The following is a 24,048-nucleotide window of genomic DNA, read 5'->3' on the forward strand; positions in this document are numbered from 1 at the left end:
AGATCTAATAGTTGTGCAAATGAAAAATCCACAGCATTACAAGATGTGCCCAACAATATACCCTTTACTCTTTTTTTATTCTGTTGCCAGCAATTTAACAATTTCATATCAATAACATAAAAATAAGATTTTACTTACCGATAAATCTATTTCTCATAGTCCGTAGTGGATGCTGGGGACTCCGTCAGGACCATGGGGAATAGCGGCTCCGCAGGAGACAGGGCACAAAAGCAAGCTTTTAGGATCACATGGTGTGTACTGGCTCCTCCCCCTATGACCCTCCTCCAAGCCTCAGTTAGGTACTGTGCCCGGACGAGCGTACACAATAAGGAAGGATCTTGAATCCCGGGTAAGACTCATACCAGCCACACCAATCACACCGTACAACTTGTGATTTGAACCCAGTTAACAGTATGATAACAATGAAGTAGCCTCTAAAAAAGATGGCTCACAACAATAATAACCCGATTTTTTTGTAACAATAACTATGTACAAGTAATGCAGACAATCCGCACTTGGGATGGGCGCCCAGCATCCACTACGGACTATGAGAAATAGATTTATCGGTAAGTAAAATCTTATTTTCTCTAACGTCCTAGTGGATGCTGGGGACTCCGTCAGGACCATGGGGATTATACCAAAGCTCCCAAACGGGCGGGAGAGTGCGGATGACTCTGCAGCACCGAATGAGAGAACTCCAGGTCCTCCTCAGCCAGGGTATCAAATTTGTAGAATTTAGCAAACGTGTTTGCCCCTGACCAAGTAGCTGCTCGGCAAAGTTGTAAAGCCGAGACCCCTCGGGCAGCCGCCCAAGATGAGCCCACCTTCCTTGTGGAATGGGCATTTACAGATTTTGGCTGTGGCAGGCCTGCCACAGAATGTGCAAGCTGAATTGTACTACAAATCCAACGAGCAATAGTCTGCTTAGAAGCAGGAGCACCCAGCTTTTTGGGTGCCTACAATATAAACAGCAAGTCAGACTTTCTGACTCCAGCCGTCCTGGAATTATATATATATATATATTTTCAGGGCCCCGACAACGTCTAGCAACTTGGAGTCCTCCAAGTCCCTAGTAGCCGCAGGCACCACAATAGGTTGTTTCAGGTGAAACGCTGACACCACCTTAGGAAGAAACTGGGGACGAGTCCGCAGTTCTGCCCTGTCCGAATGGAAAATCAAATATGGGCTTTTGTAAGACAAAGCCGCCAATTTTGACAATCGCCTGGCCGAGGCCAGGGCCAACAGCATGGTCACTTTCCATGTGAGATATTTCAAATCCACAGATTTGAGTGGTTCAAACCAATATGATTTGAGGAATCCCAACACTACGTTGAGATCCCACGGTGCCACTGGAGGCACACAAGGGCTGTATATGCAATACTCCCTTGACAAACGTCTGGACTTCAGGAACTGAAGCCAATTCTTTCTGGAAGAAAATCTATAGGGCCGAAACTTGAACCTTAATGGACCCCAATTTGAGGCTCATAGACACTCCTGTTTGCAGGAAGTGCAGAAATCGACCTAGTTGAAATTTTTTTTTTTTTTTTCGTGGGGCCTTCCTGGCCTCACCCACGCAACATATTTTTACCACATGTGGTGATAACGTTGTGCGGTCACCTCCTTCCTGGCTTTGACCAGGGTAGGTATGACCTCTTCCGGAATGCCTTTTCCCTTAGGATCCGGCGTTCAAACCGCCATGCCGTCAAACGCAGTCGCGGTAAGTCTTGGAACAGACAAGGTCCCTGCTGGAGCAGGTCCTTTCTTAAAGGCCGATGCCACGGTTCCTCTTGGAACAGACATGGTACTTGCTGAAAGCAAATCCCTTCTTAGCTCCCGAGGCCATTAGTCCTCTGTGAGCATCTCTTGAAGTTCCGGTTACCAAGTCCCTCTTGGCCAATCCGGAGCCACGAGCATAGTTCTTACTCCTCTATGTCTTATAATTCTCAATACCTTGGTTATGAGAAGCAGAGGAGGGAACACATACACCGACTGTTACACCCACGGTGTTACCAGGACGTCCACAGCTATCGCCTGAAGGTCTCGTGACCTGGCGCAATACCTGTCCCATTTTTTGTTCGGGCGGGACGCCATCATGTCCACCTTTGGTCTTTCCCAACGGTTCACAATCATGCGGAAAACTTCCCGATGAAGTTCCCACTCTCCCGGGTGGAGGTCGTGCCTGCTGAGGAAGTCTGCTTCCCAGTCGTCCACTCCCGGAATGAACACTGCGGACAGTGCTATCACATGATTTTCCGCCTAGCGAAAAATCCTTGCAGTTTTGCCACTGCCCTCCTGCTTCTTGTGCCGCCCTTTCTGTTTACGTGGGCGACTGCCGTGATGTTATCCCACTGGATCAATACCGGCTGACCTTGAAGCAGAGGTCTTGCTAAGCTTAGAGCATTATAAATTTGCTCTTAGCTCCAGTATATTTATGTGGAGAGAATTCTCCAGACTTGATCACACTCCTTGTGTGACTGCTCCCCAGCCTCTCAGGCTGGCCTCCGTGGTCACGAGCATCCAATCCTGAATGCCGAATCTGCGGCCCTCTAGAAGATGAGCACTCTGTAATCACCACAGGAGAGACACCCTTGTCCTTGGATATAGGGTTATCCGCTGATGCATCTGAAGATGCGATCCGGACCATTTGTCCAGCAGATCCCACTGAAGAGTTCTTGCGTGAAATCTGCCGAATGGAAGCGCTTCGTAATAAGCCACCATTTTTACCAGGACTCTTGTGCAATGATGCACTGACACTTTTCCTGGTTTTAGGAGGATCCCGATTAGCTCGGATAACTCCCTGGCTTTCTCCTCTGGGAGAAACACCTTTTCCTGGACTGTGTCCAGAATCATCCCTAGGACCAGCAGACGTGTCGTCGGAACAACTGCGGTTTTGGAATATTTAGAATCCACCCGTGCTGTCGTAGAACTACTTGAGATAGTGCTACTCCGACCTCCAACTGTTCTCTGGACCTTGTTCTTATCAGGAGGTCGTCCATTTTCTTTGAAGACGAATCCTCCTTTCGGTCATTACCTTGGTAAGGACCCGGGGTGCCTTGGACAATCCAACGGCATCGTCTTGAAACTGATAGTGACAGTTCTGTACCACGAACCTGAGGTACCCTTGGTGAGAAAAGGCAAATTTTGGGACATGGAGGTAAGCATCCCTGATGTCCCGGGACACCATATAGTCCCCTTGTTCTTTGCTATCACTGCTCTGAGTGACTCCATCTGGATTTGAACCCTTGTAAGTGTTCAAATTTTTCAGATTTAGAATAGGTCTCACCTAGCCTTCAGTACCACCATATAGTGTGGAGTAATACTCCTTTCCTTGTTGTCGGAGGGGTAATTTTATTATCACCTGCTGGGAATACAGCTTGTGAATTGTTTTCAATACTGCCTCCCTGTCGGAGGGAGACATTAGTACAGCAGACTACAGGAACCTGCGAGGGGGGAAACCTCTCGACATTCCAATCTGTACCCCTTGGATACTACTTGTAGGATCCAGGGGTCCTGTACGGTCCCAGCGTCATGCTGAGAACTTGGTAGAAGCGGTGGAGGGCTTCTGTTCCTGGGAATGGGCTGCCTGCTGCAGTCTTCTTCCCTTTCCTCTATCCCTGGGCAGATATGACTCTTATAGGGACGAAAGGACTGAGGCTGAAAAGACGGTGTCTTTTTCTGCAGAGATGTGACTTAGGGTAAAAAACGGTGGATTTTCCAGCAGTTGCCCTGGCCACCAGGTCCCATGGACCGACCCCAAATAACTCCTCCCCTTTATACGGCAATACATCTTTGTGCCGTTTGGAATCTGCATCACCTGACCACTGTCGTGTCCATAAACATCTTCTTGCAGATATGGACATCGCATTTACTCTTGATGCCAGAGTGCAAATATCCCTCTGCGCATCTCGCATATATAGAAATGCATCCTTTAAATGCTCTATAGTCAATAAAATACTGTCCCTGTCAAAGGTATCAATATTTTTAGTCAGGGAATCCGACCAAGCCACCTCAGCTCTGCACATCCAGGCTGAGGCGATCGCTGGTCGCAGTATAACACCAGCATGTGTGTGTATACTTTTTAGGATATTTTTCAGCCTCCTATCAGCTGACTCCTTAAGTACGGCCCTATCCGTAGATGGTACCGCTACTTGTTCTGATAAGCGTGTGAGCGCCTTATCCACCCTGAGGGGTGTTTCCCACCGCGCCTTAACTTCTGGCGGGAAAGGGTATACCGCCAATAATTTTCTATCGGGGGAAACCCACGCATCATCACACACTTCATTTAATTTATCTGATTCAGGAAAAACTACAGGTAGTTTTTTCACCTCACACATAATACCCTTTTTTGTGGTACTTGGAGTATCAGAAATATGTAACACCTCCTTCATTGCCCTTAACGTGTGGCCCTAAAAGAAAATACGTTTGTTTCTTCACCGTCGACACTGAAATCAGTGTCCGTGTCTGGGTCTGTGTCGACCGACTGAGGTAAATGGGCATTTTACAGCCCCTGACGGTGTTTGAGACGCCTGGACAGATACTAATTTGTTCGCCGGCCCTCTCATGTCGTCAACCGGCTTGCAGCGTGTTGACATTGTCACGTAATTTCCATAAATAAGCCATCCATTCCGGTGTCGACTCCCTAGAGAGTGACATCACCATTACAGGCAATTTGCTCCGCCTCCTCACCAATATTTTCCTCATACATGTCGACACACACGTACCGACATACAGCACACACATAGGGAATGCTCTGATAGAGGACAGGACCCACTAGCCCTTTGGGGAGACAGAGGGAGAGTTTGCCAGCACACACCAAAACGCTATAATTATCCAGGGACAACCTTTATATAAGTGTTCCTCCCTTATAGCATTTTAATATATATACATATCGCCAAATCAGTGCCCCCCCTCTCTGTTTTAACCCTGTTTCTGTAGTGCAGTGCAGGGGAGAGCATGGGAGCCTTCCCACCAGCCTTTCTGTGAGGGAAAATGGCGCTGTGTGCTGAGGAGAATAGGCCCCGCCCCCTTTTCGGCGGGCTTCTTCTCCGGAGTTTTAGATATCTGGCAGGGGTTAAATACATCCATATAGCCTCAAGGGCTATATGTGATGTATTTTTCGCCATACAGGTATTATACATTGCTGCCCAGGGCGCCCCCCTCCAGCGCCCTGCACCCTCCGTGACCGCTGTGTGAAGTGTGCTGACAACAATGGCGCACAGCTGCAGTGCTGTGCGCTACCTGATGAAGACTGAGAGTCTTCTGCCGCCTGGTTCCGGACCTCTTCATCTTCAGCGTCTGCAAGGGGGGTCGGCGGCGCGGCTCCGGGACGAACCCCAGGGCGAGCCCTGTGTTCCGACTCCCTCTGGAGCTATGTCCAGTAGCCTAAGAATCCAATCCATCCTGCACGCAGGTGAGTTGAAAATCTCTCCCCTAAGTCCCTCGATGCAGTGAGCCTGTTGCCAGCAGGACTCACTGAAAATAAAGAACCTAAAAACTTTTTCTAAGTAACTCTTTAAGAGAGCCACCTAGATTGCACCCTTCTCGGCCGGGCACAAAAACCTAACTGAGGCTTGGAGGAGGGTCATAGGGGGAGGAGCCAGTACACACCATGTGATCCTAAAAGCTTGCTTTTGTGCCCTGGCTCCGCAGGAGCCGCTATTCCCCATGGTCCTGACGGAGTCCCCAGCATCCACTAGGACGTTAGAGAAAGTAGTTAAGGTAGTTTTATTTACCTCCTATATGATGCTGCAATATATTGTGTGGTTATATCTGGCATATCAACCAAAACATAACAATTTTTTCCCAAAGATTTAATGCCATCCAGACTTAGCACCTGGTATGACAGATCATGCTGCACGTGACCACATACAACAGTGCCTGAGGTCCTGTGACAACATTTTTCAGCAGTTGGAGAAGTTCTAGCTTAGATATTTGGCAAGTATTAGGAAAGTAGGTGAAAGGTCAGTTGTACAGGGATCTTAGCGCTGCACACTAGTGAAAGTCTTTTAAACTCCTCACTCCTTGCAGGGCAATCTTGAACTCCTGTCACTATTATGTTAGAAGGTAACAGAATATCCTGCTCTATTATGGACTGAACCTAACATGTAAACAGTAGTTCCCAGACTCAAGTCCTCAAGGCACCCTAACTGTCCAGTTTTTAAGGATATCCATGCTTAAGCACAGGTGACTTCAATAGTACCTCATTCAGTTCGATTATGCCATCTGTGCACAAGCATGGTTATCCTTAAACCCTGGACTGTTAGGGCTAAAACACACTACACGGTTGTTGCCGGCCGGGAAAAAGCCGGACGGCTTTTTCCCGTGCCGGCATTGTAGTTAACAGTGTGAGGGGTAGGGTCCCTTCACACTGCACGGCCCCGGCCCGGCTGCCGGGTTGCAGCCGGGTCTCACCACTGGAAGGTCCGGCGGCCGGGCGGCCGCCGGGCCGTCCTTGGAGCCAGTGAACCGTGTGTGTGAAGGGGAGCTTTCACACACAACGGTTTCTTCTGCAGCAGTGTCTGATGCTGCGCATGCGCACAGCATCACACACGGCTCAAAGCCGTCCTGTGTGACAGACACTGCCGGTTTCTCCCGGATGGCAAAAAGCCGGACAAACTTTGTCCGGCTTTTTGCCATCCGGGAAAAACCGGAGTGTGTGTTACAGCCCTTAGGGTGTCTTGAGGACAGAGTTTGGGAAACCCTAAAGCAGGCATTCCCAACCTTGGTCCTCAAGGAACACTAACAGTTCAGGTTTTAGTGTTATCTATGCTTGAGCACAGGTGACTTAATTAGTACCTCAGTTATTCTGATTTAACCATTTGTGCTGAAGCCTGGATAGGACTAAAACCTGCACTGATAGAGTGCCTTCAGGACCGAGGTTGGGAATGCCTGCCCTAAAGTAAAAGAACGCATTCAAAAGCTCCTGCACAAAATAAGAATTACTTCAAATAATTGTATCTTGAATTAACCTATGCTAGCTAATATAGTTTAAGATTACATAGGGGGTACATTCTTATTTTGTAATGGGTATTGCAAAATGTTGCACATTTTAAAACCACAGCTACAGGAGGACTGTCTGTGGAGGGTTTACTTGAAGTCAGGCTAGTGGGTGAAGAGTCAGATACAGACATACAGACACTGAAGCTTTATAGGTCAATGACTCCACAGATCTCAGGGGGCACATCAGGTTACTTGAGCATTTAAAAGGAAAACAGTTTTAAATATTTTTTTCCCCATAACAATGTTACTTAATATAGTGATCACCCGCTGCAAATAGTCGCAGCCTGGCATGCCATGATGCAACATGCTGCATCGCAGTAAAGGTACATACGCACTAGGCATTTTTGCCCAGCGTGTATGCACAGCGATGATCGCTGACATCACTGGGCTGAAAAGCGCTCAGTGCATACACACTGAGCGCTTTTCCCAACTGCCCAGCGATGTCAGAGGGTGTGAGCGGATTTCCATAGCAGGACGCTATGGAAAGCCGCTCACCCCGCCGTTCATCTACTGGTAATACCAGTAGATGAACGGCGGCCGCCAGCGATGAAGCGGGAGCGCGCATCAGTGCTCACCGCTCATCGTTTGGGCATACACACTGGGCGGCTTTCAGCTGAAAGCAGCTCAAAACACCAAAAGTGACCTGTTTCAGCTTAAAATCACCCAGTGTGTATGGGCCTTTAGATGAGCATGGCTAAATCTGTATATTATGACTACTACTACTACTACTACTACTACTACTACTACTACTACTACTACAACTACACTTTACATATAAGGCACCAAAAGTGTTTCACAGCGTCATAGATACGGAAGACATTAGAACAATACAGGGTACACAGAACTTTACAGTAACTGAGAAACTAAAACAGAGCACAGGTAACAACTAGCAGGTATCCGGTCTTTAGGTCGACAGCCATTAGGTCAACCACTATTGGTCGACATGCATTAGGTCGACATGTAAAATAGTTGACATGAGTTTTCTAAAAAAATAAAAAATATTTTTTAACCTTTTTCTTACTTTACGATCCACGTGGACTACGATTGGGAATAGTAACCTTGCCTGAAGCATAGCGAGCCATGCGAGTGGACACAGTGCACTAATTGGGGTTCCCGGTCACTTTACAAAGAAAATTAAACTTTTTTTCTCTTAAAAAGCATGTCGACCTTTTCCGTGTTGACCTATTTCAGGTGTCAACCAAGTTAGGATCGACATAATGAACCACACCCCAACTAGCACCATAGTTCACAGTACACAATACAGCGGAGATGTTAGGAAGCAAAGGAGTAGTCGGCATACTACTAGGGGCAGGTAGCTACTGGAAGAGATAAACAGTAACGAGTGAGAGGAGATACGGGTCTAGAAATTCGCTACGTAGGAGAGAGCTGTATTTAAAGTGTGAGAAGAGGATTGTGAGAACAGGAGGGAAGAGGGCTCTGCTCCAAGGAGCTCACAATCTAGGGGGTGCCATATGAACACAACCTCTCCAAAAAAATAAGATTTTAAACCTACCGGTAAATCTTTTTCTCCTAGTCCGTAGAGGATGCTGGGGACTCCGTAAGGACCATGGGGTATAGACGGCTCCGCAGGAGACATGGGCACTGTAAAGCTTTAGAATGGGTGTGCACTGGCTCCTCCCTCTATGCCCCTCCTCCAGACCTCAGTTAGGACTGTGCCCAGAGGAGACTGACAGTACGAGGAAAAGGATTTTGTTATCTAAGGGCGAGATACACACCAGCCCACACCATACAACGTGGTATACAATAACCAGTTAACAGTATGAATAAAAACAGCATCAGCCATAGGGGGTAATTCCAAGTTGATCGCAGCAGGATTTTTTTTTAGCAATTGGGCAAAACCATGTGCACTGCAGGGGAGGCAGATATAACGTGCAGAAAGAGTTAGATTTGGGTGGGTTATTTTGTTTCTGTGCAGGGTAAATACTGGCTGCTTTATTTTTACACTGCAAATTAGATTGCAGATTGAACACACCCCACCCAAATCTAACTCTCTCTGCACATGTTATATCTGCCTCCCCTGCAGTGCACATGGTTTTGCCCAATTGCTAAAAAAAAATCCTGCTGCGATCAACTTGGAATTACCCCCATAGGCCGATCTCAACTGTAACTTAACCCTTAAGTATGCAATAACTATATACAAGTCTTGCAGAATGTTTCCGCACTGGGACGGGCGCCCAGCATCCTCTACGGACTAGGAGAAAAAGATTTACCGGTAGGTTTAAAATCTTATTTTCTCTTACGTCCTAGAGGATGCTGGGGACTCCGTAAGGACCATGGGGTTTATACCAAAGCTCTAGAACGGGCGGGAGAGTGCGGATGACTCTGCAGCACCGACTGAGCAAACACGAGGTCCTCATCAGCCAGGGTATCAAACTTATAGAATTTTTCAAAAGTGTTTGAACCCGACCAAGTAGCTGCTCGGCACAATTGTAATGCCGAGACGCCTCGGGCATCCGCCCAAGAAGAGCCCACCTTCCTAGTGGAATGGCCTTTTCTGAATTTGGTACCGGCAAATCAGCCATAAAATTAACCTGCTGAATCGTGTTACCGATCCAGCTAGCAATAGTCTGCTTAGAAGCAGGAGCGCCAACCTTGTTGGCTGCCTACAGGACAAATAGTGAATCTGTTTTCCTAACAATAGCCGTTCTGGCTAAATAAAACTTTAAGGCCCTGACTACAACAAGGGCCTGGAATTCTCCTGGTCACCCGTAGCCACAGGCACCACAATAGGTTGGTTTATATGCAATAACGAAACCACTTTAGGCAGACCTTGAGGACGAGTCCTTAACCCTGCTCGATCCGCATGGAAAATCATATAGGGGCTCTTGTGAGACAAGGCCGCCAACTCGGACGCCCGCCTCGGAGATGCCAAGGCCAATAACATGACCACTCTCCAAGTGAGAAACTTCAATTTAACTGTTTGAAGCGGTTCAAACTATTGTGACTTAAGGAAACTCAACACCACGTTAAGGTCACATGGTGCCACTGGGGGCACAAAAAGAGGTTGGATGTGTAACGCTGTTTTTACCAAAGTCTGGACTTCTGTTCGAGAAGCCAATTCCTTCTGAAAGAATATGGATAAGGCAGAAATCTGCACCTTAATTGAGCCTAACTTTAGGCCCATATCCACTCCTGTCTGAGGAACATGGAGAAAACGTCCTAGTTGGAAATCCTCAGTAGGAACATCCTTGGCTTCAACCAAGACACATATTTTCTCCAGATACGGTGATGGTGCTTCGCCGTAACATCTTTTCTAGCTTTAATAAGAGTAGGAACGACTTCCTCTGGAATACCCTTTTCAGCTAGGATATGGTGTTCAACCGCCATGCCATCAAACGTAACCACGGTAAGTTTTGGAACACGTACGGCCCCTGTAGTAGCAGGTTCTCCCTGTGAGGAAGGGGCCACGGATCTTCTGAGAGCAGTCCCTGAAGATCTGCATACCAGGCCCTTCGAGGCCAATCTGGAACAATGAGTATCGTCTGCACTCTTGTTTGTAATATGATTCTCAATATTTTTGAGATGAGAGGAAGTGGAGGGAGCACATAGACCGACTGAACACCCACGGTGTCACCAGGGCATCCACCGCCGCTGCCTGAGGGTCCCTCGACCTGGAACAATACGTCCGAATCTTCCTGTTGAGGCGTGATGCCCTCATGTCTATATGAGGAAGTGCTCAACGACTTTTCACCATTGTAAAGACTTCCTGATGAAGTGCCCACTCTCTTAGATGGAGATTGTGTCCTCTGTAATGAAGACCACTGACAGAGCGCCTACATGCTTTTTCGCCCTGCGAAGAATCCTGGTGGCTTCTGCCATTTCTGCTCTGCTTTTTGTCCCACCCTGGCGGTTCACCTGCGTCACTGCCGCAACGTTGTCTGACTGGATCAGAACAGGCAGGATTGCGAAGAAAATTCTCCGCTTGTTTGAGGCTGTTGCAAATGGCCATCAATTTCAGCACATTGATGTGTAGGTAAGCCCCTTGGCCTGACCATATTTTCTGAACATTGTTTCCCTGTGTGACTGCTCCTCATCCTCGGAGGCTCGCGTCCGTAGTCACAAGAACCCAATCTTGAATGCCGAACCAGCGACCCTCTAGAAGGTGAGCACTCTGGAGCCACCACAGGGGTGAGAGAGAGAGAGAGAGAGAGAGAGAGAGAGAGAGAGAGAGAGAGAGAGAGAGAGAGAGAGAGAGAGAGAGAGAGAGAGAGAGAGAGAGAGAGAGAGAGAGAGAGAGAGACTGGCCCGGGGGTACCGGGCTCCGATGTATGGGACGGTGGGACCCTGACCACTTGTCTAGAAGATCCCACCGAAAGGTCCGTGTGGAATGGCCTCATAGGCCGCCACCATCCTTCCTAATAAATGAGTGCATTTAGTCTCTGACCATGTTCTGGAGTACTTGGGCTTTTTCCTCTGGGAGAAAGACCTTTTGTTTTTCTGTGTCCAGAATCATGTCCAAAAACGGCAGTCGAGTTGTTGGAACCAACTGTGACGTTGGTAGATTTAGGATCCCGCCGTGTTGTTGTAGTATTCTCAGGGAGAGAGATACGCTTTGTAATAATTTTCCCCTTGAACTCGCCTTTACCAGGAGATCGTCCAAGTATGGGATAAATGTGACGCCTTGCTTACGCAGGAGCACCATCATGTACAGCCATTAACTTGTCGGACGTGGGAATAACAATCCTGTACAGCGAATCTTAGGTACGCCTGATGAGGAGGATAAACGGGGACATGAAGGTATGCGTCCGTTATGTCAAGTGACACCATAAAAACCTCCCCTTCCAGGCTGGAGATCACTGCCCGGAGAGATTCCATCTCGAATTTGAACCTTTTCAGATATAGGTTCAGGGATTTTAGATTCAGAATGGGCCTGACCGAGCCATCCGGTTTCGGGACCACAAAAAAAGCTTGAATAAAACCCCTTCCCCTGTAGAAGGGGAACCTTGATAATCACATACTGATGATACAGTTTCTGTATGGTAGCTGCCACTGTTTCCCTCTCTGAGGAGGAAACTAGCAAGACCGATTTGAAAAATCGGTGAGGAGGCACATCTTCGAATTCTAATTTGCATCCCTGGGATACAATTTTTACCGCCCAAGGATCCAAGTCCGACTGAATCCAGACTTGTCTGAAGAGTCGAAGATGTGCCCCCACCGGCGCGGACTCCCTCAGCGGAGCCTCCGCGTCATGTAGTGGATTTTGTAGAGGACGGGGTGGACTTTTGTCCCTGGAAAATAGCCGTAGCTGGTGTTCTTTTCCCTCTACCTCCACCTCTGGCGAGGAAGGAAGAGCCCCGACCCTTTCTGAACTTATGCGACTGAAGGGACTGCATTTGATATTGCCGTGTTTTCTTTTCCTGTGGGGGAACATAAGGCAAAAGAGTAGATTTACCCGCGGTCGCTGTGGTTACCAGATCCGCGAGGCCCTCCCCAAATAAAACTTCACCTTTGTAAGGCAAAGTCTTTTTTTTTTTTTTTTTTTAAACAGCATACCTGTCCCTTGGCAGGTCCACAGGGACCGTCTTACAGAGATCTCCATGGCATTGGCTCTTGAACCCAACAGCCCAATATCACTCGCAGCTTCTCTCACATATTATGCTGCGTCTTTAATGTGACCCAAGGTCACCAAAATGGTATCTTTTTCTAGGGTGTCAATGACAAGTTATCTGCCCACGCTGCAACTGCGCAACCCACCCATGCCGACGCTACTGCCGGCCTTAGTAGGGCACCCGTATGTATAAATTGATTTTAAGGTAGTTTCCTGTCTGCAATCAGCAGGACTCTTAAGGGCTGCCGTATCAGGGGAAGGTAGCGCCCCCCTTTTTCGACAAGTGCGTAAATGCCTTGTCCACCGTGGGCGAGTATTCCCACCGTAACCTGTCCTGGGTGGAAAGGTTACGCCATAATATTTTCTTGGGAATCTGCAGTTTCTTATCTGGAGTTTCCCAAGCTTTATCAAACAGGGCGATCAGCATGCGAGATGGGGGAAAAGTTACCTCAGGATTCTTTCCCTTAAACATGCCGACCTTTGTGTCAGAGACAGAAAGGTCCTCAGTGATATACAAAACATCTTTAATTGCTACAATCATATATTGAATACACTTGTCCACCCTTGGGTGCAACTTAGCATCATCACCGTCGACACTGGAGTCAGAATCCGTGTCGGTATTGGTGTCTACTACCTGTGAAAAGGGACGGTTCTGCGACCCCGAAGGGCCCTGTGACACAGTAAAAGCTATGGATTGACTCCCTGCTTTAATCCTTGGACTCAGCTTTGTCAAAACTTTGTAATAAAGTCACATTAGCATTTAAAACATTCCACATATTCATTCAATCAGGTGTCGGCGGCGCAGACGGAGACTCCACAATCATCTGCTCTGCCTCCTCCCTATATGAGCCTTCCACCTCAGACATGTCGACACAGACGTACTGACATCCCCACATACACAGGGATACCGAATATAATGGGGACTGACCCACCATAAGGCCCTTAGGAGAGACAGAGAGAGTATGCCAGCACGCATCCAGCGCCACTGTATACTGAGACAAAAAAACCCAGTCTGTCAGCGCTTTTTATTACAAGTGTAAAACACCACATATTTGCACCAATAAATATGCCCCCCCCCCCTTGTTTTGACCCTCTGTATTAACTAACAGCAGGGGAGAGTCCGGGGCCGCTTCTCTGTATGCTGAGGAGAAAAAATGGCGCTGGTTAGTGCTGGAGGAAACAAGCTCCGCCCCCCGACGGCGGGCTTCGTTCCCGCTCTAAATCTTTATACTGGCAGGGGATTCTGAAATATATATCCTTTATAGTGTATATAAGTACTTTGCCAGTGTTATGTGAGGTATATTAATGCTGCCCAGGGCGCCCCCCCTGCGCCCTGCACCCTTACTGTGGTGCCTATGTGTGTGAGCTGGGAGCAATGGCGCGCAGCGTTACCACTGCACGTTACCTCATGAAGATCTGAAGTCTTCTGCCACCTTTGAAGTCTTCTTTCTTCTTATACTTACCCGGCTTCTACCTTCCGGCTCTGTGAGGAGGACGGCGGCGCGGCTCTGGGACGAACTACAGGGTGGGACCTGTGTTCCGACTCCCTCTGGAGCTAATGGTATCCAGTAGCCTAAGAAGCAGAGCCTATCATTTAAGTAGGTCTGCTTCTCTCCACTCAGTCCCACGAAGCAGGGAGCCTGTTGCCAGCAGTGCTCCCTGAAAATAATAAACCTAACAAAAGCTTTTTCAGAGAAACTCAGGAGAGCTCCCCTGCAGTGCATCCAGTCTCCACTGGGCACAGGAACTAACTGAGGTCTGGAGGAGGGGCATAGAGGGAGGAGCCAGTGCACACCCATTCTAAAGCTTTACAGTGCCCATGTCTCCTGCTGAGCCGTCTATACCCCATGGTCCTTACGGAGTCCCCAGCATCCTCTAGGACGTAAGAGAAAAGAAAGAAAGGAAAAAAAAATAAGCCAACAGCGAAACACTAAGCAAATTATCTTGATACTCAATAACCGTTTAGAGAGGATTAGGGGCCTAATTCACTATGGTTTGCCACCGAGGCTGAAATAGCAATTTTTTCAAACCTGCTACTGCTAAAAATCGCATGTGAACAGCCGCCCAGGAAGGATAAAAGACGCCCATCGATGTGTTTACAAATCTGCATATGCATTAGCAGAATTCCAATGCATACGCAAAAACGTGCACAATTGACTGTTGCGGCTGACCCATGCCTACTCAAAATAATTAGAATGCAGTCGCACTGGGCACTATGTTTATCAGCACATCTTTCGCAGATGATGTCAGATACACGCCCTGAAAACGGCCATGATACGCCTGCATTTTACCAACTGCTCCCAACAAACTCCATGTTACCACCCGTGAACAGTCACTTCCTGTCAATCAAATTGCGATCGCTTTACATTAAGGCTGCAAACCCAGAGAGATCGCATTTTTACCTTCACACATGTGCAATAAGTTTGCATCGCATGTGCAGTCTGGCGATAATCGCTCAGTGCATGCGTTCTTACATTAGCAAATGATAGTGAATAAGGCCCTAGATCAGGCATGTCCAAACTGCAGCCCTCCAGCTGTTGCAAAACTACATATCCCAGCATGCCCTGACACAGTTTTGCTGTCGGAGAATGCTAAAGCTGTGTCAGGGCATGCTGGGATGTGTAGTTTCTCAACAGCTGGAGGGACGCAGTTTGGACATGCCTGCCCTAGATAAACAGTGACATAGCTTTTGTCTGTATAATTAGCCAATACCAGGTTATGGTAATACCAGTGCCTTGGCTCACATGTAGATAAGGACCTCAATATTATAGTTATAATGTGAATAAAGGATACTACTGTGGTATAACGTGAATAAGGGGCACTATTGTGTACCGTAACATGAATTGTGGCATAATATCAATAAGGAGCACTACTATCTGTCATAATGTGAATTGTGGGCACAACTGTGTTGCATAACATGAATAAGGGGTACTACTGTGCGAGCATAACGTAAATAAGGGGCACTACTGTGTGGCACAGCATAAACAAGGGGCATTACTGCGTGGTATAATGTGAATTGTGGACACTACTATGTGGAATAGCATGAATTGTGGGCAATGCTGTGTGGCATAACGTGAATTCTGGGCTCAACTGCATGGCATAAGATGAACTATGGGGCCAACTGTCTAGTAAAACGTGAATTATGGGTATTGTGTGGCATAATGTGAACTGCAGGCATATTACAGTAGATATGTAACATTGATTATATTAACGTTATATTACTGAAGTATTTTTTACTGTATGCATCAGCTTTTACAATGCGTCCAAAATTTGCCCTTTAAAATTAAAATGGGAATAAGGGGCACAACTGTGTACCGTAATGTGAATTGTGGGCACTACTGTGGCAGAATGACAATATGATACACTACTATGTAGGATAATGTGAATTGTGGGCACAACTGTGTTGTATAATGTAAATAAAGGGCACTACTGTGCGCCATAACATAAATAAGGGGCACTACTGTGTGGCATAATGTGAACAGTGGACACTACTGCATGGCATAATGTGAACTGAGGACAATACTGTGTGGTATGTGAATTATGGGCACTATATGTGTCATAATGTAAAGTGCAGGCATTTTATTACAGTACATATAATGTAACATTGATTGTATTACTAAAGTATGTTTTACTGTATATATCATCTTTAACAATTCATCTAAAGTTTGCCCTATAAAATTAGAATGTGCCCTCACTAGGGGTCACCATCCTGTGGAAAATACACAAAACTGTAATAATGACAACAGAATTCAATATATGCTGATAACATGAAAAAGATGAACATCATAACTGCACATTGCTGCAAAAAATAAGATTTTACTTACCGATAAATCTATTTCTCGGAGTCCGTAGTGGATGCTGGGGTTCCTGAAAGGACCATGGGGAATAGCGGCTCCGCAGGAGACAGGGCACAAAAAGTAAAGCTTTTCCAGATCAGGTGGTGTGCACTGGCTCCTCCCCCTATGACCCTCCTCCAGACTCCAGTTAGGTACTGTGCCCGGACGAGCGTACACAATAAGGGAGGATTTTGAATCCCGGGTAAGACTCATACCAGCCACACCAATCACACCGTACAACTTGTGATCTAAACCCAGTTAACAGTATGATAACAGCGGAGCCTCTGAAAGATGGCTTCCTTCAACAATAACCCGAATTAGTTAACAATAACTATGTACAATTATTGCAGATAATCCGCACTTGGGATGGGCGCCCAGCATCCACTACGGACTCCGAGAAATAGATTTATCGGTAAGTAAAATCTTATTTTCTCTATCGTCCTAGTGGATGCTGGGGTTCCTGAAAGGACCATGGGGATTATACCAAAGCTCCCAAACGGGCGGGAGAGTGTGGATGACTCTGCAGCACCGAATGAGAGAACTCCAGGTCCTCCTTAGCCAGAGTATCAAATTTGTAAAATTTTACAAACGTGTTCTCCCCTGACCACGTAGCTGCTCGGCAGAGTTGTAATGCCGAGACCCCTCGGGCAGCCGCCCAAGATGAGCCCACCTTCCTTGTGGAGTGGGCCTTTACAGATTTAGGCTGTGGCAGGCCTGCCACAGAATGTGCAAGTTGGATTGTGCTACAGATCCAACGAGCAATCGTCTGCTTAGACGCAGGAGCACCCATCTTGTTGGATGCATACAATATAAACAACGAGTCAGATTTTCTGACTCCAGCTGTCCTTGCAATATATATTTTTAATGCTCTGACAACGTCCAGTAACTTGGAGTCCTCCAAGTCACTTGTAGCCGCAGGCACTACAATAGGCTGGTTCAGATGAAATGCTGACACCACCTTAGGGAGAAAATGCGGACGAGTCCGCAGTTCTGCCCTGTCCGAATGGAAAATCAGATATGGGCTTTTGTAAGATAAAGCTGCCAGTTCTGACACTCTCCTGGCCGAAGCCAGGGCTAGAAGCATGGTCACTTTCCATGTGAGATATTTCAAATCCACCTTTTTTAGTGGTTCAAACCAATGAGATTTTAGGAAGTCCAAAACCACATTGAGATCCCACGGTGCCACTGGAGGCACCACAGGAGGCTGTATATGCAGCACTCCCTTAACAAAGGTCTGGACTTCAGGGACTGAAGCCAATTCTTTTTGAAAGAAAATCGACAGGGCCGAAATTTGAACCTTAATAGATCCCAATTTGAGACCCATAGACAATCCTGATTGCAGGAAATGTAGGAATCGACCCAGTTGAAATTCCTCCGTCGGAGCACTCCGATCTTCGCACCACGCAACATATTTTCGCCAAATTCGGTGATAATGTTGCACGGTTACTTCCTTCCTTGCTTTAATCAAAGTAGGAATGACTTCTTCCGGCATGCCTTTTTCCTTTAGGATCCGGCGTTCAACCGCCATGCCGTCAAACGCAGCCGCGGTAAGTCTTGAAACAGACAGGGACCCTGCTGAAGCAAGTCCCTCCTTAGAGGTAGAGGCCACGGATCTTCCGTGATCATCTCTTGAAGTTCCGGGTACCAAGTCCTTCTTGGCCAATCCGGAACCACTAGTATCGTTCTCACGCCTCTTTGCCGTATAATTCTCAATACTTTTGGTATGAGAGGCAGAGGAGGAAACACATACACCGACTGGTACACCCAAGGCGTTACCAGCGCGTCCACAGCTATTGCCTGCGGATCTCTTGACCTGGCGCAATACCTGTCCAGTTTTTTGTTGAGGCGAGACGCCATCATGTCCACCATTGGTCTTTCCCAACGGGTTACCAGCATGTGGAAGACTTCTGGATGAAGTCCCCACTCTCCCGGGTGAAGATCGTGTCTGCTGAGGAAGTCTGCTTCCCAGTTGTCCACTCCCGGGATGAACACTGCTGACAGTGCTATCACATGATTCTCTGCCCAGCGAAGAATCCTTGCAGCTTCTGCCATTGCACTCCTGCTTCTTGTGCCGCCCTGTCTGTTCACATGGGCGACTGCCGTGATGTTGTCCGACTGGATCAACACCGGTTTTCCTTGAAGCAGAGGTTCTGCCTGGCTTAGAGCATTGTATATTGCTCTTAGTTCCAGAATGTTTATGTGAAGAGACGTTTCCAGGCTCGTCCATACTCCCTGGAAGTTTCTTCCTTGTGTGACTGCTCCCCAGCCTCTCAGGCTGGCGTCCGTGGTCACCAGGATCCAATCCTGTATGCTGAATCTGCGGCCCTCCAATAGATGAGGACTCTGCAACCACCACAGAAGAGACACCCTTGTCCTTGGAGACAGGGTTATCCGTAGGTGCATCTGAAGATGCGACCCTGACCATTTGTCCAACAGATCCCTTTGGAAAATTCTTGCGTGGAATCTGCCGAATGGAATTGCTTCGTAAGAAGCCACCATTTTTCCCAGGGCTCTTGTGCATTGATGTACAGACACCTTTCCTGGTTTTAGGAGGTTCCTGACAAGCTCGGATAACTCCTTGGCTTTTTCCTCCGGGAGAAAAACCTTTTTCTGAACCGTGTCCAGAATCATCCCTAGGAACAGCAGACGAGTTGTCGGCATTAACTGGGATTTTGGAATATTCAGAATCCACCCGTGCTGTTTTAGCACTTCTTGAGACAGTGCTAATCCCATCTCTAGCTGTTCTCTGGACCTTGCCCTTATTAGGAGATCGTCCAAGTATGGGATAATTAATACGCCTTTTCTTCGAAGAAGAATCATCATCTCGGCCATTACCTTTGTAAAGACCCGAGGTGCCGTGGACAATCCGAACGGCAGCGTCTGAAACTGATAGTGACAGTTTTGTACAACGAACCTGAGGTACCCCTGGTGTGAGGGGTAAATTGGAACGTGGAGATACGCATCCTTGATGTCCAAGGATACCATAAAGTCCCCCTCTTCCAGGTTCGCTATCACTGCTCTGAGTGACTCCATCTTGAACTTGAACTTCTTTATGTACAGGTTCAAGGACTTCAGATTTAGAATAGGCCTTACCGAGCCATCCGGCTTCGGTACCACAAAAAGAGTGGAATAATACCCCTTCCCTTGTTGCAGAAGAGGTACCTTGACTATCACCTGCTGAGAGTACAGCTTGTGAATGGCTTCCAAAACCGTCTCCCTTTCGGAGGGGGACGTTGGTAAAGCAGACTTCAGGAAACGGCGAGGTGGATCTGTCTCTAATTCCAACCTGTACCCCTGAGATATTATCTGCAGGATCCAGGGATCTACTTGCGAGTGAGCCCACTGCGCGCTGTAATTTTTGAGACGACCCCCCACCGTCCCCGAGTCCGCTTGAGAAGCCCCAGCGTCATGCTGAGGCTTTTGTAGAAGCCGGGGAGGGCTTCTGATCCTGGGAAGGAGCTGCCTGTTGCTGTCTCTTCCCTCGACCTCTGCCTCGTGGCAGATATGAATAGCCCTTTGCTCTCTTATTTTTAAAGGAACGAAAGGGCTGCGGTTGAAAGGTCGGTGCCTTTTTCTGTTGGGGAGTGACTTGAGGTAGAAAGGTGGATTTCCCGGCTGTAGCCGTGGCCACCAAATCTGATAGACCGACTCCAAATAACTCCTCCCCTTTATACTGCAAAACTTCCATATGCCGTTTTGAATCCGCATCGCCTGTCCACTGTCGCGTCCATAAAGCTCTTCTGGCCGAAATGGACATAGCACTTACCCGTGATGCCAGTGTGCAGATATCCCTCTGTGCATCACGCATATAAAGAAATGCATCCTTTATTTGTTCTAACGACAGTAAAATATTGTCCCTGTCCAGGGTATCAATATTTTCAATCAGGGACTCTGACCAAACTACCCCAGCACTGCACATCCAGGCAGTCGCTATAGCTGGTCGTAGTATAACACCTGCATGTGTGTATATACTTTTTTGGCTATTTTCCATCCTCCTATCTGATGGATCTTTAAGTGCGGCCGTCTCAGGAGAGGGTAACGCCACTTGTTTAGATAAGCGTGTTAGCGCCTTGTCCACCCTAGGAGGTGTTTCCCAGCGCTCCCTAACCTCTGGCGGGAAAGGGTATAATGCCAGTAATTTCTTTGAAATTATCAGCTTTTTATCAGGGGCAACCCACGCTTCATTACACACGTCATTTAGTTCTTCTGATTCAGGAAAAACTATAGGTAGTTTTTTCACACCCCACATAATACCCTGTTTAGTGGTACCTGTAGTATCAGCTAAATGTAACGCCTCCTTCATTGCCAAAATCATATAACGTGTGGCCCTACTGGAAAATACGGTTGATTCGTCACCGTCACCACTGGAGTCATCGCCTGTGTCTGGGTCTGTGTCGACCGACTGAGGCAAAGGGCGTTTCACAGCCCCTGACGGTGTTTGAGTCGCCTGGACAGGCACTAATTGATTGTCCGGCCGTCTCATGTCGTCAAACGACTGCTTTAGCGTGTTGACACTATCCCGCAGTTCCATAAATAAAGGCATCCATTCTGGTGTCGACTCCCTAGGGGGTGACATCCTCATATTTGGCAATTGCTCCGCCTCCACGCCAATATCGTCCTCATACATGTCGACACACACGTACCGACACACAGCAGACACACAGGGAATGCTCCTAACGAAGACAGGACCCACTAGCCCTTTGGGGAGACAGAGGGAGAGTTTGCCAGCACACACCAAAAGCGCTATATATATATATATATCAGGGATAGCCTTATAATAAGTGCTCCCTTATAGCTGCTTTGTTATATCAAAATATCGCCATAAATTTGCCCCCCCTCTCTGTTTTACCCTGTTTCTGTAGTGCAGTGCAGGGGAGAGACTTGGGAGCCGTCCTGACCAGCGGAGCTGTGAGAGGAAATGGCGCCGTGTGCTGAGGAGATAGGCCCCGCCCCTTTTCTGGCGGGCTCGTCTCCCGCTATTTAGAGAAATCAGGCAGGGGTTAAATATCTCCATATAGCCTCTGGGGGCTATATGTGAGGTATTTTTAGCCTTTATATAGGTTACATTTGCCTCCCAGGGCGCCCCCCTCCCAGCGCCCTGCACCCTCAGTGACTGCCGTGTGAAGTGTGCTGAGAGGAAAATGGCGCACAGCTGCAGTGCTGTGCGCTACCTTTAGAAGACTGCAGGAGTCTTCAGCCGCCGATTCTGGACCTCTTCTGACTTCAGCATCTGCAAGGGGGCCGGCGGCGCGGCTCCGGTGACCATCCAGGCTGTACCTGTGATCGTCCCTCTGGAGCTTGATGTCCAATAGCCAAGAAGCCAATCCATCCTGCACGCAGGTGAGTTGACTCCTTCTCCCCTCAGTCCCTCGCTGCAGTGATCCTGTTGCCAGCAGGAATCACTGTAAAATAAAAAACCTAGCTAAACTTTTTCTAAGCAGCTCTTTAGGAGAGCCACCTAGATTGCACCCTTCTCGGCCGGGCACAAAAATCTAACTGGAGTCTGGAGGAGGGTCATAGGGGGAGGAGCCAGTGCACACCACCTGATCTGGAAAAGCTTTACTTTTTGTGCCCTGTCTCCTGCGGAGCCGCTATTCCCCATGGTCCTTTCAGGAACCCCAGCATCCACTAGGACGATAGAGAAAAAATGATAAAGGAGTACAAGGAATGTGTATAATACTCTGCCACAGCTAGTATACGCCTCATGAATGAATGCCATTTATTAGGAGTGTACTAATTGTAAACACATTAGAATGGAACGTGAACAGGTGAATTATGATTAGGTCATCTGAGTCTTGTAATAAACTACAATGAATAACTAAACAAGGTTTACATCTGGGAGAGCTGCTTTTACCATTGTTATAGTTACAATCACGTATACCAAGAAGCCTGATTTAAAAACCATCACTCTACAGAATTCCTGTTTAACACGAAAGTATGGATACTGCACAATAATTTGTAACTACATTATTGGACAATGGAATGGGACACTGAATCCCTATATATAATGTGATCTCAGAGTCACAAACACAAAGCCTACTGTCACCAAGCACACTCCCATGCAGCCGGATATATACACCCGTGACAAATATACACAGGGACACGCGTGGTTGCGTGTAGTGTGACCTAATTGCGTTGATTTTCTCTTTTTCTGTGAAATATCCTCAGGTCACGAGGCTGTTGGGGCTCGGGTGTATGTAAGCCGGTCACAGCTGTTCTCTGTAGGATGCCATTTACACCAGAGCCAAACGCATCTACTTACCAGGTCCTGTGCACATCTGAAGGTGGCATCCATCAGCATGAGCTTCCAGGGCTCTGCCAGGGTGTGGGGCAGCGGAGTGTACACATAGTAGGCTACGAGCGCTGCCAGTGCAGTAGTCAGCAGGACGGGCGATGATCTCATGCTGATGTCTGACCGCAGCTCACTGCCGCATCTACTAACTCTAGACAGCACAGCAGCAGCTTAAGTTTGTGTTGACATCACTAAAGAGCCTCGGCTTATGTTACCCAATCACAAGCCGGCAGGAGGAGGAAGTCAAAGGCAGAGCGGCTGGTGTATTGTCCTTGCTTGGAATGTATGTTTAGCATTGCAGGGGACATATAGGAAACTGCCATCTAGTGGCTTGCCCTTGCACAGCATGTAATGTAGTATTGCAAGGGAGAGGGAACACACAGGAAACTGCCACCTAGTGGCTTGCTCTTGTAAAACATGTCATGTAGTATTGTAGAGGACACACAGGACACTGCCACCTACTCGACATTGACATGGTCGACATGGACAAATGGTCAACACATGAAAGGTCGACACATGAAAAGGTCGACATGAGTTTTTCACATTTTTTTTCTTTTTTGGAACTTTTTTATACTTTACAATCCACATGGACAATTGGGAACGGTAACCTGTGCCGAGTGCAGCGGTAGCAGAGCGAGGCACCTTGCCCGAAGCATGGTGAGCGAAGTGAGTCATGCAAGGGGACGCGGTGCACTAATTGGGGTTCCCCGTCACTTTACGCAGAAAACGACACCAAAAAAACAAAAACAAAAACTCATGTCGACCTTTTCATGTGTCGACCATTTGTCCATGTCGACCATGTCAATGTCGACCAATAGTGCTCGACCTAATGAGTGTCGACCTTAACATTGTCGATCATTCATACTGGAACCGCAGAACATGTAATATAGCCACGACATGTAATATAGCAGCAGTGCAAGGACACACAGGACGCTGCCACCTAGTGACCAATAACAAGCTTCTACTCACGTATCAAAGTTAACATACCGTATTTATAAAACAAGAATTTGAGTATGCAGATGCCACTCACAGTGGCGCACCCAGGGGGGTTTCCGAGCACCCAGAAACCCCCCTCCACTAAAAAAAAAAAAAAATTTTTTTTTTTTTTTTTTGCTGCATGAGTATTATTAATGGCTGCAGCCTGCTGTCTTTCTGCTGGCACTTGTAAGTGCAATAAAAGTTTACTTTATTTTAATTATAGTACATATATATCCATGTGCATACATATATACACATGTATATACATACATATAAACACACACACACATATGATATATATATATATATATATATATATACATGTGTATATATTTGTGTACTGTATGTGTGTGTACATATATATATATATATAT

The 24,048-nt window shown here is 47.4% G+C and overlaps 1 protein-coding gene across 1 annotated transcript in view; it reads right to left on the reverse strand.

Moving 5' to 3' along the window:
• NCEH1 (neutral cholesterol ester hydrolase 1) overlaps positions 1-22,980 on the reverse strand; it is an 89,235-nt gene extending 66,255 nt beyond the window's left edge. The window contains exon 1 of the mRNA XM_063916267.1: positions 22,667-22,980. Within this exon, the coding sequence (XP_063772337.1) occupies positions 22,667-22,807 (141 nt within the window). The 5' untranslated portion in view covers positions 22,808-22,980. The remainder of the gene's footprint in view (positions 1-22,666) is intronic.
• Between the last annotated feature and the right edge of the window lie 1,068 nt (positions 22,981-24,048).

Source organism: Pseudophryne corroboree, chromosome 4, assembly GCF_028390025.1.
Source record: "Pseudophryne corroboree isolate aPseCor3 chromosome 4, aPseCor3.hap2, whole genome shotgun sequence".
Classification (NCBI taxonomy): Eukaryota; Metazoa; Chordata; class Amphibia; order Anura; family Myobatrachidae; genus Pseudophryne; species Pseudophryne corroboree.